Raw genomic sequence first — 15,834 nt, 5'->3', positions numbered from 1 at the left:
CTGTGCTTGTATCTTCACATTCAATAAGGAAATGAGACACTGGAAACAAGCTTGGAGGAGAGGCTGGAGGAAAATATACTTAAGATTTGAAAACTTTTCTTAGGAAGAGAGGCTAGGCCCTTTGTGGATCTCTGAAATAAGAACTCTACAGACACCAAAAAACCAGCACTCTGCATTATTGCTCTCTCTTTCTCTCTCTCTCTCTCTCTCTCTCTCTCTCTTTCTCTCTCTCTCAGGTGACATGGAGGAGAGGAGGGCCCCAGGTCAGAAGCCAGGTGGGTTCCACAAACTGTCTCCCACTTTGGGACCCTACCCCACCACTTCCCTCTCTCTGTTCAAGCCATGCCTTTCCTTGCAGGCCCCGACCTCACCTCTGCTCCTGGTCGGGGAAGCCATGGGCCTCCCATGCGCAGGGCCTCTGAGGCACGAATGAATATGACTGCCCGGGATTCTGAGGGCTGGGACCATGGCCATGGTGGGGGTGCTGGAGACACCAGCCGGAGCCCAGCAGGTGAGCAAGGTGGGCATTGCTGCCTTTATTGAGCATCTACTATATAACATGCTTTGTTCCCACCATTTGTTCTGGTCTGTAGTCAAGGAGTTGTACAATTCTAGCTCCAGACATCATAATTGTGATCAATGACATATGAAAATCACATGAGTTGTAGCTTTTCTTGACTCCCAAAATGAGAAGAAAGGCCACTTAGCTTTGAGCAAAGAGAGTATCCATCTAATTGCGTTCCCCTGTGGCTTCTGCTGTCAGTGTCCATGGACAGGACAATGTGGCCAGGAGAGCACTGACTGACAGGTACCATTATCAGAGCCGCTTCTTGGGACCACTAGGAGTAGGTTACTATGAAATGCCCAGTGAGGAGTATCTTGGTCATTTGACTTTGAAGGCAAAGAGTGTTAGGCTAGGAACATTTGTTTCTAACAAAACTGTGTCTGAGCCTTGGGACATCATCCCTGTTTTTATAATGGGGTGCTGGGTCTCAATGTGGTGGCTTAGTGTTCAGGACCCACAGTGATCTGTTATATCCAACCCCAACACACACAGAAAAAGGAGAGAAGGAAAGGCATAGTAATAATCCATTGAACAGACGTACCACATTTTATTTATCCATTCAGTCCAAGGGCATTTAGGTTTGTGATTTGTGCTGTTATGAATGTCTCTTACAAATATCTATTCGAGTCTTTGGAGTAGATACCTACAAGTGAGAATACCACAATGTTGGGCATTTTCTTTCAAGAAACCATCATCCTGTTTCCTATGTAGTGTAGACTACTTTTATCTTTCTGTCAATAATACACAAGGGTTCCAGTTTCTACATAACTTTGTCAATGAGTGTGACTGGTTTGTCTCATTGTTTTGTGTGTTTGCTTGCTTGCTTTTGAGAAGAGGACTTCCTGCTGTAGCTAGATTGGACTGGAGTTCACAGTGATCCTCCTGTCTCAGCCTCTTTGAGGGCTAAGGTTACAAGCATGAGCCACTAAGCCCAGCTGCTGGGTTTTGTTCACTTGCTTTTTATTTTTGAGACAGGGTCTCATTGGGTAGCCCTGGCTGGCCTGGCACTCGCTATGTAGACCAGACTGACCTCAAACTCACACAGAAACACCTGCCTCTGTCTCCTAAGTGCCAAGATTAAAGGTGTGTGCCACCACATTCAGCTGTTGGTTGGTTTTTAACCACTAGCTCCCCCCATGGGTTTGAGTCAGCATCTCAGAGTGGCACCATAGATTTGATTGGCAATTCCCTGCAAATCCATGGCACTCAGCTTTTCCCACTTGGAGTCTCCATAGGAATGTCTGGTTTGGCCCTTGGCTGGTGTTTTAAACTGGACTCTGTTGCTGTTGGGTTACTGGTATTCTTTGCATCAAGGATTCCAGCCCTTTGTCATTGTGTCCTTTGTAAGTGGCTTCCACCCCCTGCGGCTCTCTTGTTCTCTTTGTAGATGGTGTCGCTTGACTTCCAGGGGTTTAGTTCTGATGAAGCCCCATGAGTCTGTTCTCTTTTGCTTTGAGTGAGTGTTCAAGAGCTGGGGCATGAGCGTGTGCGTGCGTGCGTGCGTGCGTGCGTGCGTGCGTGCGTGTGTGTGTGATGCTGTCTCCCTCCTTTTCCTGCAGGTTTGAGGCGGGCTAACTCAGTCCAGGCCTCCCGCCCCGCCCCAGCCCCAATGCCAAGCCCAGCACCACCTCAACCTGTGCAGCCAGGTACCTGCCACACAGCCACCATGTGTCCCCATGTCCTCCAGCAGTGACCCCAGTCCCATCACCCTGAAGGACTGCAACAGGCAGAGCCCTGAGATCTTCTTAGACCCTGGGGTCAAGAAGGCCCTGTGCTTAGGGCAGGATGGTGGTGGAGGGGTGGGTGGGGCATCCTATGCACTGTGAAGGGACAGGGCCTTTGTGGTGCCTCCTCCACATCTCAGAGGAGGAAGTGGGACTCAGGGGAAGATCTCCATGCTGAGGTTGTACCTGGGCTTTTCTGATGTCAGTCCTACCCTCCACCTCCGGACAGTTCCAGACACCCTGGGAAGCTCTGCACAGCGTTGTCTGCCTCCTGTCCACCCTGTGAAGTGAGGGGAGGGATCGACACTGGAAGTATGACCTCATCACTGCCCCTTTTCCCTCTCCTCACAGGACCCCCTGGGGGCAGCAGAGCCAATCCTGGGCGAGGACGCTTTCCAGAGCAGACTGCAGGCAAGTGTGAAGTGTCCCAGCCTCTCTGAGAACACATTTCCTCAGCCTGTACCCCAAGACCTGTCAGATGAGGCCCAGACAGCTCACTTTCTAAACCCAGAACGGTCCACACTGCCAAGCCAGTCCTGGCGGTTCAGAGTCCACACTGCCTGGCACCAGCCCTGGTGGCTCAGAGTCCACACTGCCTGGCACCAGCCCTGGCCCTTCACCCCCTGCTGTGTTACTCCTGGCCAAAGACTAAACCTCTCTGAGCCTCAGTTTTTTGTTTTGTTTTTTGTTTGTTTGTTTTTTTTTGTTTTGTTTGTTTGCTTGGTTTCTTGTTTGGGGTTTTTTGTTTTGTTTTGTTTTTGTTCTTCAGTCTTTGTAGCCCTGGCTGTCCTGGAACTCGCTCGTAGGCCAGGTTGGCCTCAAACTCACTGAGATCCACCTGCTGGAATCAAAAGTGTATGCCACCACCGCCCCACTGGTTTTTGCTTCCTAAGACGTGTGAGTTGGGCTAGGACCTCCCTTACTGCCTTGCTGGGAAGATTATACACACTAGGACAATTTAAAAAATAGTTAAAAATAAAACCCCAAAACCAACCAAACAAACAAATAAAAACCACTTTTTGTGGAGCCTGCTGAGTGTTTGGCCCATGATAAGCAAACCGTGATTATTCCATGACCTACATGCAGGCCTCAGCTGCCTGGTTGTCATGGTTACGAGGTAGCATTTTTTTTTTTCATGAATCCTCATTATCTAATGCAACTAATATGGATTGCCAGAGAAGGACCTTTGGATTTGGTAACTCTCACTCTACAAATAAGGAAACTTAAAGCTCAGAGATGTTAAGTAACTGACCCTACACCACACAGCTGAGATTAAGGTTCATGCTGTCTGGCCGAGTCCACACCACTGACTGACCTCCGTGGGGGGTCTATCATGCTTTTATTCAAATCATCCCTGGGGCTTGACTCCACCCTCCCTAATTCTGAGTGCATCCTGGGAACCTGCATTCTGGAAGTTTCCTCCAGACTCAACACTGCCTCTTCCCTGTCTCGTGTCCCCACAGAGGCTCCTCCAAGTGACCCTGGCTATGCAGGGGCTGTGGCCCCATCCCGGGAGGAGAGGACAGGACCTGCAGGGGGCTTCCCATCAGCTCCCCACACTGCAGGTCCCTATTCCCAGGCGGCCCCTGCCCGCCAGCCGCCACCTGCAGAGGAGGAAGAAGAAGCCAATAGCTATGACTCTGACGAAGCAAGTAGGTGGCTGGGGGTGCATGATGGGAAAAGTCACTCAGAAACTGAGCTGGGGTTGGGGCGGGAATGGGTGTCAGTAGACGCTCCTCACCACTAACATGTGGACCTTCAAAATCCCTTGGTTCTGGGTATCAAACCTAGGGCCTTGCATGTGCTGGGATAGGGTTACAGCCATCAGCTCCCAAGAGCTGGGATGGCTGGTGAGCGCCACCGTGTGGTGAATGATGTAACACATGTCTTATTGGGGTAAAACAAGGGTGGAGCGTCATTGAGTCATTTGAAGCCTCTTATGGGGTTTCTTGAGATTCAGCCCACGTAGCCAAACAGAATTATCTGGTGGCCCACAACCCCTTCAAACAGGCACGAGTCTCTGAAGTCTAATAATGTGTGTCTGTCTGCAGTCATTTTCTCTTCATGACTGGGATCCCTGCTTGGTCATCAGCTCAATGGTTTATTAGATACCTACAGGGTCCCTCTTGAACTCAGACCCAGAGGCCCAGGAACGGACGGACACATTCACACATGCACAAAGCCTTTTCTTTGTCTGCAATGGCTGAAACAGCCAGTACAGCAAAACCTTTGGTGCTACTCTCGGGTGGGGGCTACCTGGTTTGGACCCCTAGCCCTTATCACTTACAGTGTAGGCTGATGGATGGGTAAAGGCACTGCAGGGGAAGTACTTGGTAAACTGGACACCGCCATGATTGCATTGTGCTGAGTACACGTGTTGAATGGCAGCAGTTACTAAACAGTGTGGAGGTCAGGAGAGTAGACGCTGGTGGACCTGAGCTCCAGTGGGCCTTCCCTCCCACCAGGCCATCCACACTCCTGACTCCCTGTCCCTAGAAAGTGGGAATGAGACATTCTCTCCTCTCATTCTGCTTATAGTCCTGGAAAGGCCCCCTGAAACTCAGAAATGGCCAGTTAGTTTCTGTTGCTGTGATAAATACCATGACCAGGGAGGGTTTACTTCAGTTTACAGACTGTAATCCATCAAGATTGGAAGTCAGGGTAGGAAGTCAAGCAGGGCAGGGACCCAGAAGCAGGAGCTGATGCAGGGGCCATGGAGGGATGTTGCTTACTGGCTTGCTCAGCCTGCTTTCTTATAGAACCCAGGACCACCAGCCCAGGGATGATATCATCCACAATGGGCTGGGCCCTCCCCATCAATCAAGCAAGCAAAATGTCCCACAGGCCAGTCTGGGAGGGTCATTTTCTCAGTTGAGGCTCCCTCTTCGCAAAAGACTCGAGCTTGTGTCAAGGTAACATAAAGCTAGCCAGGGTAGCCAGTGAGTGGAGGGGCTGGCAGCCCGTGACAGGGTTTCAGTCACTTGAAGGACACATCACATGGTATAGCAGGTGTCCCCTTTGACGCCAGGGCTCTCCGGAGTCAGGGGTCTAGGGCCTTAGGAAGGGGAGAGGGGAGCCCACCTGCCTTGTCAACTGCAGCAGCATTCCAGATCCACCCTCGTTCTGGATGCTCTTCTGTCCTCCATCTCCCGAGTGTGACCTCTGTCAGCCTCCAGGCTTCCCTGGCACAAGCTCAGCCACAGCCAGCCTGGCTTCTCTGTGTTCCTCACTTGCTTGACAAGGATTTATTGACCTCACGCCAGGTGTCTCAACTTCTTCAGGCCCTAGGACATGGGGACGAAAGGCCACAGGGGAGGCAGAGTAGAATGCTGAGTGACTTCACCAGTGTCTGCTTCAATGATGCAATCAGGGAGGGCTGCTGTAGGAGGTGACTTTTGAGCCAAGCTGTAGAGCGTGAGAAGGTGTGAGCCATGTGAGCATAAAGAGCGAGCACATTCCCGGCAGGGGGAACAGCAAACACTGACATGCATCTGTTCCTGCAACACACATAGGAGTACCTACTATGCACCATGCACACAGTCAGGACATGCTAGTCAATCAAGAAGTTCTTATCTTCAATCTGGCTGGGGAGGAAGTCACTAACTAAACGCGTACACACATGATTGCAGAAGGCTCCCAGGAGAGAGGTCTACCATGATGGAGTATGAACCAGGGCCTTTCCTCCCTCCTGTGGTCCCAGTACCTAGCTGAGCACATTGGTAAGTGCCCAGGAAATGTTTGTGGACCGACTAAACAGTTTTCTTGACTCCTGTCTCTGTCGCCTGCAGCCACACTGGGTGCCCTGGAATTCAGCCTTCTCTATGACCAGGACAACAGCAACCTACAGTGTACCATCATCAGGGCAAAGGTGTGTGGGGACCTCTGGGGATGCTCTGGTTTTCCTAAGAGACTCAGGGCATGAGTCCCAGGCCTGGCTCCTGCTGTCACTGGCCTGTGGCAGTGACAGAGATATAAACAAGGTTGTCATTAGTCATGGCAGACTTCCCTGGGGGGGGGGGACTTCCTCTGGGGATGGATGGTCCTGTGGCTACTTCCTGGGAGTGGGAGGCAGCTTGTCCGGGAGGGTCACCTAGGCTACCCACAGCATGCAGAGGGGACACCTGAGTACCAACACAGCCTAAGTTGGTGACTCTGAATTTTCCATCTCCTGCTGATGTCATCATCAGGGGCAGCAGTGAGGCTGTGGATACTAAGGTAGTTTTGTGGGGAGGGAGGTACACAGCAGGCTACATGAATGTGGGCTGAATGAATTTCAGACCTTGGGATACCTGGGGTGAACTTAAATCTGGGACCCCAGGAAAAAAATCAGCAAGATCTGGACCAGATTCCCCTGGAGTGGCTGCTGGCTGAGAACACCTCACTGTGTTTGTTACCTAGGGAAAGTGGCTGACCCTCTCTGGGTGACAGTAGTGTCCTTCCTCCAAGGCATGCTGGGAAAACCAAATGCACAGTCCCTTCTGGCCTATGGTAGAAATGACACAGCCCTCCTTTCCCTCCCCAAACACCCGAGTTTGGAGGATAAACAACAACCAACATGCTTACAGCAACTCCCACTTTCCAACATGCACTTATTGACCCCCTACTGTATACTGGACACTACGGTTTGGTGGTCAGGGGTATATTATTCTCTTCCCTGCTGTTTTGGTGACCAGGTAAGGGAGGCATTTTTACCAACCCCATTAGTCAGGTGGGGAAACAGGCCAGGCACTATGCCTGGAGTTACTCCCATGAATATAGGTGGCTCATTTGCCACTCTCTGACCCCCACAGAGCTGTGGACATCATCGGCCCGTTAATTAGGTGAGCAAGTTGAGGTCACGGGTGGGACTCCTGCCTAGCCTGGGTGGGTGGACAGGGTGTCTGAGATGCAGAATCTTGAGGGTTGTTCGGGTGAACAAGGCCAGTTTAACTCATCTCAGAAAAGGGTGCTAAAACCACTTTTTCCTGGCCTTGAGAAGGGACAGACGGTGTGAGCCTCACTCCCCAAGTGGAGAAACTGAGGTCTCCAATGAAGGCAGAGGCCAGGCCCTGGATTCAGGAACGTCTCTGTCCCCAGCCACTCCTCCCTGCTACCCATGCTGAATGTGCTCTGCATTCCTTTTGTAACACCCAGGGGCAACTATGCCAAAAGCACCCCACCCCTCCGTTCAGCAGTGTGGAATCAGGCCCAGAGAGGCATAGACAGCTGCCCACGGCCACACAGCTAGGGAGTGGTATGCTGCTAAACTCTGCACCTGATGCCACTGTTAAATCTGTGGTACAGCGTCCCTCTGTTCTGTCCCCATTGGGTGAGACAGATGCCATCCCCTGTTGTGGCTGATCGTCTTGTGCCGCCGCCTCTTGCAGGGACTGAAGCCCATGGACTCCAATGGCTTGGCCGATCCCTATGTGAAGTTGCACCTGCTGCCTGGGGCCAGCAAGGTACTCAGTGACCCCGGGTTCTGCACGGGCTCTCCACTCAGAGCTTGAGTCCACCCCACCCCATCCCCTGACAGGCAAAGCCCTCCCAGAGGGGGAAACCCTGGGGCCCAGCAGCTGCCAACGGCCAGGAAGGAGGCAGCCACACACGTGTGTGCCCCTTTGCTGGCCTGGCCCCAGTACTGGCACCACGGTCCCAGCCAGTGTTCGTTTAAAGTGGGTGTCTTGGGGTCGGGGAACACAGGACTTCATGTTCTTGGGGTGATGCCTGTTATATACATGGCTGTGAGCTTCAAATATCTAATAAGAGAGTACATAGACGTACATATACATTTAAACACATGTATATGTACACACACATACATTCACACATGCACATATGCACATGTACACACACGCCTCATCGTTGTCTTTGCGCTAAGGATATGCCCACCTCTGGCTGTGATTGGCTAGAGATGCTGCAGACCCCCCCCTCCTCCAGTCCATTGGTGACTGCTGCTGCCCAGCAAACCCCAGTAAGTCCAACCATTCCCTTCCACATTTGCGTGAACTGGGACCACCCAGCCCCCTCCTGTGTTTGTAGGTGCACTTCTAGCCTTCTCTCCTGGGGTTAAATGACAAACTCTGTGCTACTTTTTCAAAAGGCTGGACCTGATGGCATGGGTTTACGACCCCCGATAGTGGGGAGGCTGAGGCAGGAAGGTCACCAGGTCAAGGCCTGCCTGAGCAACTTAGTGAGCTCCATCTTGAGGTTTAAGCCTGTTTTAGGATGGAGGTGTTCCTCGGGGGAGAGCACCTGTGTATTGTGTCAAAGCCATGGCCTCCTTCCTCAGTGCTGGGGGTGGGAGGGGAGGCAGGCTGTCTCCTCTGAGGACTTGCAGGCACGGAGGACACTGCCTGAGGGTTCAGGAAACACCCCCAGGCCCCTACCTCAGAATGAGTGGCATCATTTCCGCTATAAGCCATGTCTATCTCCACGGAGGATGCCCGAGCTGCCTCACTTAAGGGGATGTTTGAGGAGGGTCTCCAGGTTGTCTCTACTGATGGGTGCCTGTCTCTCTGTTTGGGGGGGGCTCTAGTCAAACAAGCTTCGTACAAAGACCCTGCGCAACACACGGAACCCTGTGTGGAACGAGACACTGCAGTACCATGGCATTACGGAGGAGGATATGCAGAGAAAGACACTCAGGTGACTGCTGGTGGCAGTGGAGGGAGGGACTTCAGCAGGAACTGTAAATGCAGGGGGCCTTCCGTATCTAGGTGCTCATGGCTGGCTCTCAGCCTGTGTTGTCCAGGCAGCTGTGACAGCCATCTGCCCAAACTCAGTACAGACAGAGGGGTTTTGTCCCTGAATGTGTTTGGTTGCAGAACCCATGGCCACAGGCAGAGATAAAACCTGCAGGCATGGTGCTGAAGAAGCCAACAGGGAGGGGTAGATCGGAAGGCTGGGGCCGGAGACTCGGGCATTCTAGGCCGGCCCAGGCTACATCATAAGTCCTTGCTTGGGCTACTTCTCAAGTCTTTGTCTCAAGAAAAGCTGTTGTACACTGTGTGGTCCTGTTTACACATGATCAAGTACAGGTGCATAGCTCCTTGCAGGCAAGAGTGGGCCTCTTAGGGTAAGGGAGGCTCTAGGGAAGGACCCTGATTGAGGGCCTCCAGCATTGGAATGTTCTAGCTCTTATGTGAGCAGCCGTTTTATGGGATCATGAGAATAGACCCCTCAGGCTGGGATCTGAGTCACTCACTCCTCTGCAGGTAAACTGAGGCCACACCCAGTGCCCCTCTCCCAGGTGCATAGGGGGCTCAGTATCCCATTGTTCTTTCTCTCTGGTCCACGGCAGGATCTCCGTGTGCGATGAGGACAAGTTCGGCCACAACGAATTCATTGGCGAGACCAGGTTCTCCCTTAAAAAGCTGAAGCCTAACCAGAGGAAAAACTTTAACATCTGCCTGGAGCGGGTGATTCCGGTGAGTGCTGTGTGGGCATCAGGCAGGGCAGAGTAGGGGAGGAACTGGGGTCACTTAGTTAGGGACAAATGGCCAGGGTCGCCCAAGAAGCTCCCCCAGGGAAGCCTCTGGAGAAGGTGTGCCACAGTCTCTTTGTGCTGTGTTACTAGGCACTGGGCTGTGCTTCCTCAGCCAACTGGGGGTATGGCTCACACAGAGTAAAGTCATGAAAGCCAGTCCTGGGCAGGAGGTGTCTCTTTGGGACCCTGTCTGGTGGCGGCTGGCTCTTGAGGTTTCTTTCTCTTTCTCACTCAATGAATCCAGCTGGTCAGGACAGTGGCTAAGTGCTGTCTTCATCGCCACAAGCTTCTGGGTATGCCTGTCTTGCTAAAGTGGACATGGCTGTGCCAAGTCACAGAGGATGCCAGGTAGCCAGGTGTCTGAGGGGCCTCCTCCTCCTACCTCACTGTGTGCTACACTCAGGGCAGGGGCCTCGTCAACGCTGGCCCCTCCTCCCAGATGTCCTCATCTCTATAGGGTGGAGGTTGAGTTTAACCCATAGTTCACATCCTGCTCCAAAGAGCCTTGGGGTCCACACAGAAGAAACATCTGGAAGGTCAGACCCCAGGAGCCCTGAGCCAGGCATTCCAAGGGAATGAATACTTGCAGTTTACATGTGGGCTCCCCAACACTTTGACCTTTGGTACCCCCTTCTGTAAAGATCACACACGGCTGCTGCTCCCATCTTGACAGTTAATGCTGTGTAAGCATCAGTGAATGGGAGAGTGTAGGAATGTGCCTTGTGCTCCGAGTCCTACCTGGGCAGACAGGTGAGCCCTTAAGGTTACCTTCCCATTCTGTCTCCTCCTGCCCCCAGATGAAGCGTGCAGGCACCACTGGGTCAGCCCGTGGCATGGCACTCTACGAGGAGGAGGTAAGCTGGCTGTGGGCAGGACACAGCAGTGTCTCTGCTGAGACTACCAGGGGCCACGTCTCTCTCCTCATCCTCTGTCTTTTCCCCTGCTGGCTCATGGGGACGGGAGGGGGGATGACCTTCACCCCCAGGGTCAGACCAAGGGAGGAAGGGACTGACCCTATTCTTGCATACCCACGTTCCAGGGCCTACTTCACGTGGCTTCTGCTGCTGGCTCTACACATAAGAGCAATGGCATGCCCATCCCTTTATGGGGACATAAGGCCAGTCAGGTCAGGGACCAGGATGGAGACCAGCTCCAATGAATGTTCTAAGTCGGGGCTCTGCTCCTGACTGACTCGAGCTCAGCTCGGGGGGGCCTAACATGCCATGTGTGAGCCTAGCCTAGGGCACACTCCTGTGCCAGTGGCACCCGCTGTCCGTGGTGCTGACAGACCCCCTTCCCTGGCTCTCCACAGCAGCCTCCCGCCATTAGCGCCCACATCCCCGCCTCTCTTTTTGCCGCACGCAGCAGGTGGAACGAATCGGTGACATAGAGGAACGTGGCAAGATTCTGGTGTCCCTCATGTACAGCACACAGCAGGGTGGCCTCATTGTGGGCATTATCCGCTGTGTGCACCTGGCCGCCATGGATGCCAACGGCTACTCAGACCCCTTTGTCAAGCTGTGAGTCAAGCGGCAGTGCTGGGAAGACGAGAGGGGCTCTGGGGGGGGGGGGCTCAGACCCTGGGAGGGGGAGGATGAGGCCGAGAGACCCCACAGGCTATTAACCATTGAGAGACCAGAGAGGGAAGGAGTCTGCTGAACTATGCCCAGAACAGACTGAAGGTGAGGTAGTGTGTCAGGAAGCCAGCCAGTGTGATGCCTGTCACATGGAAACTCTTGGAACTGTCCCTTCCTAGAGGGACTGGCATAGTGATCCCACTTAGGGAGCCCATTGTAGCTGCATTTAGCCTTGCCAGTGTATTCACACCGCTTTAGGCATGGCCTCAGGTGCAGACGGAAGCAGAGGTAAGCTTGAAGCAGGCTCTCTTCCCTCCCTCCTCCCTCCTCTCTTGTCTCTCTTCCCTGTCTCTCTTCCCTGTCTCTCCCTCTCTTTGTCTCTCCTCTCCCCCCCCCCAACCTCGCTTTTTCTTTCTGGTTCCATCCCTGGTACCTCAGATCTCCACTGCCAAAGAAGCAACGCCACTGCCAAAGTCATTCAACTTCACTTATAAAAAAACCAAACTTGCCAGGCAGTGGTGGGGCACGCCTTTTATCCCAGCACTCGGGAGGCAGGCGGCTCTCTGTGAGCTCCAGGACAGCAAAACCCTGTCTGGAAAAAAGAAAAGACCCACAATATGTCAGACTTGGGGCTGCCCCTGTAATATTGTCAAAGCTGCTCCGCTTAGAGACCACTGGAGTCAGATGTCCCCACCCTGAGAGGTTGTTCAGACTTTGGTTCACTCCTGTAGAAATTGCCCTAAAAGCATAAGCAGACGTGGTTGGTGGAATGTTCTTCAGCCACTCTGACCATTAGTGTCTGTCACACGCTCTCCCATCCCACCCCCAAGATACTGGTTGAGCACCTACTGTGTGCTAAGCACTGTGCCTACTCTGAGAAAGAGCTTCCTGGCTGGAGGAAACAGTGCTGTGTGCAAAGGCTGTGGGCTGGAGAGGAAGATGAGGAAGGGGTGGTCAGGAGCATGATGGGAGAGAAAGCAGGGGCACTGGGGCCACGTGAGGGAACTCTCCCCCGAGGTCACAGGAAGCCTGTGTTGAGCAGCAGAATGACCAGTGGTGCTCAGAGCAGGGCCCTCACCATCCAAGGTGTCACGTCACCAGTGTTGGGTCGCTTTCTGATATGCGGGTGTCTCTTCCCAGCTGGCTGAAACCAGACATGGGGAAGAAAGCCAAGCACAAGACTCAGATTAAAAAGAAAACCCTGAACCCTGAGTTTAACGAGGTAAGGCCACCTCCTTCTCTGGCGTACTGGTGGAGACTTCCTGCATGTGAGAGAGGAATGGCTCCCTTCCAGAATGTTCCTAATTGCCTCAAAAGAGCATTTTGCATCGTGTCAAAGGAGAGGGGACAGACTCCCTGTCACGGACCAAGCCCGAGAACATTGCAGGGAGGGTGCCTCCTTTCCTCCCTGACAAACTCCTATCCATGCCTCAAAACACAGAACACATGTCCCTCCATCACACAAGCTTCCCCCGTGTTTCCAGGACCCTCCCTCCACCCCTCCCTTTCACAGGAAACCCTCCTTCTCCATTACCTGTGGCTAGGCGGGAGGGGTGCCCGTGTGTGTCCCATCAGTGAAGGACCAAATAAGCTCACCCACCTGGACAGCTCCACCTCAAACCCCAAACAAAGAGAGGCAAGGAGACCAGGGCTGAGCTGGACCCCAGTGCTGGGTCCTACCCCTGCCATAGGCTACTCCAACCCTATGCTCTCTCTCTGGTCTTGCCTCTGAGCTCACTAATAGTCGATTCTGCCATGCTTTCTAAGTGGGAGGGGTGTATGATACAGTTCATTCGTGATAGTTTTTGAAAACCAGCATCCAAACACTCACACAGGAGACCCACACTGCAGCGGGCCCTACCTTCTCTCAGAATCTGGACAGGTCACGGCTGTCCTGGAATACCTAGCAAGACCCCCAAGACACTGTCTCAAAGCAGAACAAGTATCTCATCAGACCCCCCCACACACACACACATACACACAGCGGCCTCAGAAGTGCTTTTTTCCCCTGAAGCAACAACACAGTGCACTTCTGACCACTCATAGTTCACCTGATGTCACCGAATTTACCACAACCAGAGATGCATTTCCTGGAAATGGTCCTAAATGGATCATCGTGGATGGGCAGGGCATCTTGCCCCTTGGATGGCATCATTCATGTCTGAAAATTAGAAGCAGCCTGTACACCCAATTATGAGGGACCAGGTTACAACCCAACAGCCATTAAATGTCACCATGAAAATGATGGTGTAGACCCTGACAGATGGCTCAGTGAGTGAGGAGACTTTTGGCCAAGTATGATGGCCTGCCTTTGCTCTCTGAGACTCCCCATCAGTGGTCTCCTGGCCCCTACATGTGAGCCATGGTGTGCAAACACATGTATGTGTTTTTAAAATGATGACATTTAAGATGCTTTTGTTCATTTGAGGTCTTTTGTTTGTTTGAGACAAGGCCTCATTTGGTAACCCTGGTTGGCTTGGAACGCGCTCTGTAGCTAAACCTTCCCTCTGCTGTTCACAGGAGTTTTTTTATGACATCAAGCACAGCGACCTAGCCAAAAAGTCCCTGGATATCTCAGTATGGGACTATGACATCGGCAAATCTAATGACTACATTGGTGAGTGCCCTGGCTCTGGGGACAGCCTCTCATCTGCCACTCCCCCCCCAACCTGTAGGATACGTTGCAAGGCTGGAGGGGGGCACATTCACACCACCCCATCTTCTAGCAGCTCTGTAGGCTCAGGGTTGACCTGGGTCTCAGGATCCTGACTTTAATCCCACCTGGATGTGCCTTTAGGTGAAAGAGGGTACACACCCACAGCAGACTAACTGAACCCCACAAGAGTAGAGCGTACCCTCTGCAGGAAGCAGGCAGAAGGGAGCCCCTGCCCCCCACCCTGCTTAATCTCTCTCTGCAAGTTCCAGATAGACGGTTTAACGTCACTAACCCTTCCAAATGCCAAGGATAGAAAGTCATAAACATGGCACAGGGAGAGATTCCAGTCTGGGACAAGGATGAAACCGACCCTTTGGGAAGTGACAATAGGGAGCATTAGTTAAGTGATGATAATAAAAATGACCACAGTCACATAGCAACAGGCATGGCAACAGACCTCTTCTTAGAGGAGGGGCAAGTCTGGGGTGTCACCTCTTGGTGGCTGTCTTTCTTTCAGTTATACTCCTGAGACTAGGGACATGAGTGGACATGGCCTCCCTCCCCACTGACCTGCCCCTCCCTCCCTTCTCTGCTCATCTCCAGGAGGCTGCCAGCTGGGAATCTCTGCCAAAGGTGAGCGCTTGAAACATTGGTATGAATGTCTCAAGAACAAGGACAAGAAGATCGAACGCTGGCACCAACTGCAGAACGAGAACCATGTGTCCAGCGATTAGGACCCAGTGCCCCGCCCCCACCCCAGCCAGTCTCCCCTCTCAGAGCCTTCCTTGCTACCCTTGAGCCTTTGATGTCTCCCACTGCAGACTCTGCCAAAGACCCACTCCCTGGGCTGCAGGATCTATGTGCGAGCCCTCTCCGGTCCCTGGGATGGGGTGGAGGGAGCGGGGGGCTGTTTACAAAGGGGCTTGCTTTGACCTTGAACACATACATAGACAATCATTCCTTGTGTCCTATCTATGTGTCCCCTTGGGCACTGGCACACCCTTAGGCTGTAAGACCAGCACAGGGGCAGAAATTGTACATCATTGCTGCCTCTGTCCTCTCAAAACAACCAGACCCACCCCCCAACCCCCGACTCTAGACACACCAGGAGATGGACACGCAGAATACACAGAGGGCCTGCACCCTCTCTTCCAGGAAAACTAATTCACCCCCTTTTGGCACCTCCCTCCTCCATCTTCCACCCTACCAATGCCTCTCACCCACCCTCATAAGCCTCTGCCCTGCTGTGGCTCTTCTACCCTCCCCTCTCCATTGGGGGATTCTAGGCAGACCCTCACCCCCCCATGCCCCTCACCAGCCTGGTCAGCAACCTCACAAGCTGGGTGAACCTAGGCCCCACAACTCTGAAGTTACATCTCCCATTGGCATGCCTGTCTGTCCTTGGGCCTGGGGGCTGCAGTGGGCACAGCCTGGGTGCATGGCAGCCTTCCTCCAGCAATATAGACACTGAGGTCCTGAATCTCTTTCTCGTCCCCGGCTCCCCAAATGGGCACAGGTAGCATCGAGCTCTGGATTTGAGGAGACCTCCTCTCCAGCCCCTTGCTTCTCCCCTACTCTTTGGCAATGAACAAAGGAACTGCTCCCCGACTCCCCGTCAGAGCCACCTCTGTTCTGTCTCTTCCCTAAGGTTCCCAGGGGCAATCAAATGTCAGTATTAAGAACTCTAATCAGGGTGGGACCCTCTTGGTCTATCACAAATCAAGAGGAAGGTACATGGAGGCTGGAGCTGGGCCATCTTCCACACACGAGAAGAGAGTCTGCTTTTCCCCATGTTGATAGTCTTTCCCTGTCAGTGTCCCAAGCCCCCCAACCCAACTGAGGCA

General features: G+C 53.0%; 1 protein-coding gene across 1 annotated transcript in view; it reads left to right on the top strand.

Moving 5' to 3' along the window:
- Rph3a (rabphilin 3A) overlaps nt 1-14,724 on the top strand; it is a 43,928-nt gene extending 29,204 nt beyond the window's left edge. Inside the window, exons 6-19 of the mRNA XM_051176564.1 lie at nt 237-275; nt 359-511; nt 2,125-2,211; nt 2,641-2,700; nt 3,753-3,941; nt 6,078-6,157; nt 7,656-7,730; nt 8,807-8,916; nt 9,572-9,698; nt 10,555-10,611; nt 11,123-11,277; nt 12,475-12,556; nt 13,855-13,951; nt 14,594-14,724. Coding sequence (XP_051032521.1) covers nt 237-275; nt 359-511; nt 2,125-2,211; nt 2,641-2,700; nt 3,753-3,941; nt 6,078-6,157; nt 7,656-7,730; nt 8,807-8,916; nt 9,572-9,698; nt 10,555-10,611; nt 11,123-11,277; nt 12,475-12,556; nt 13,855-13,951; nt 14,594-14,724 — 1,442 coding nt within the window. The remainder of the gene's footprint in view (nt 1-236; nt 276-358; nt 512-2,124; nt 2,212-2,640; nt 2,701-3,752; nt 3,942-6,077; nt 6,158-7,655; nt 7,731-8,806; nt 8,917-9,571; nt 9,699-10,554; nt 10,612-11,122; nt 11,278-12,474; nt 12,557-13,854; nt 13,952-14,593) is intronic.
- Nucleotides 14,725-15,834: the final 1,110 nt, after the last annotated feature.

Source organism: Phodopus roborovskii, unplaced genomic scaffold, assembly GCF_943737965.1.
Source record: "Phodopus roborovskii unplaced genomic scaffold, PHOROB, whole genome shotgun sequence".
NCBI lineage: Eukaryota > Metazoa > Chordata > Mammalia > Rodentia > Cricetidae > Phodopus > Phodopus roborovskii.
Note: the sequence above shows the minus strand (reverse complement) of the source record. Positions and strands in the feature narration are given on the sequence as shown.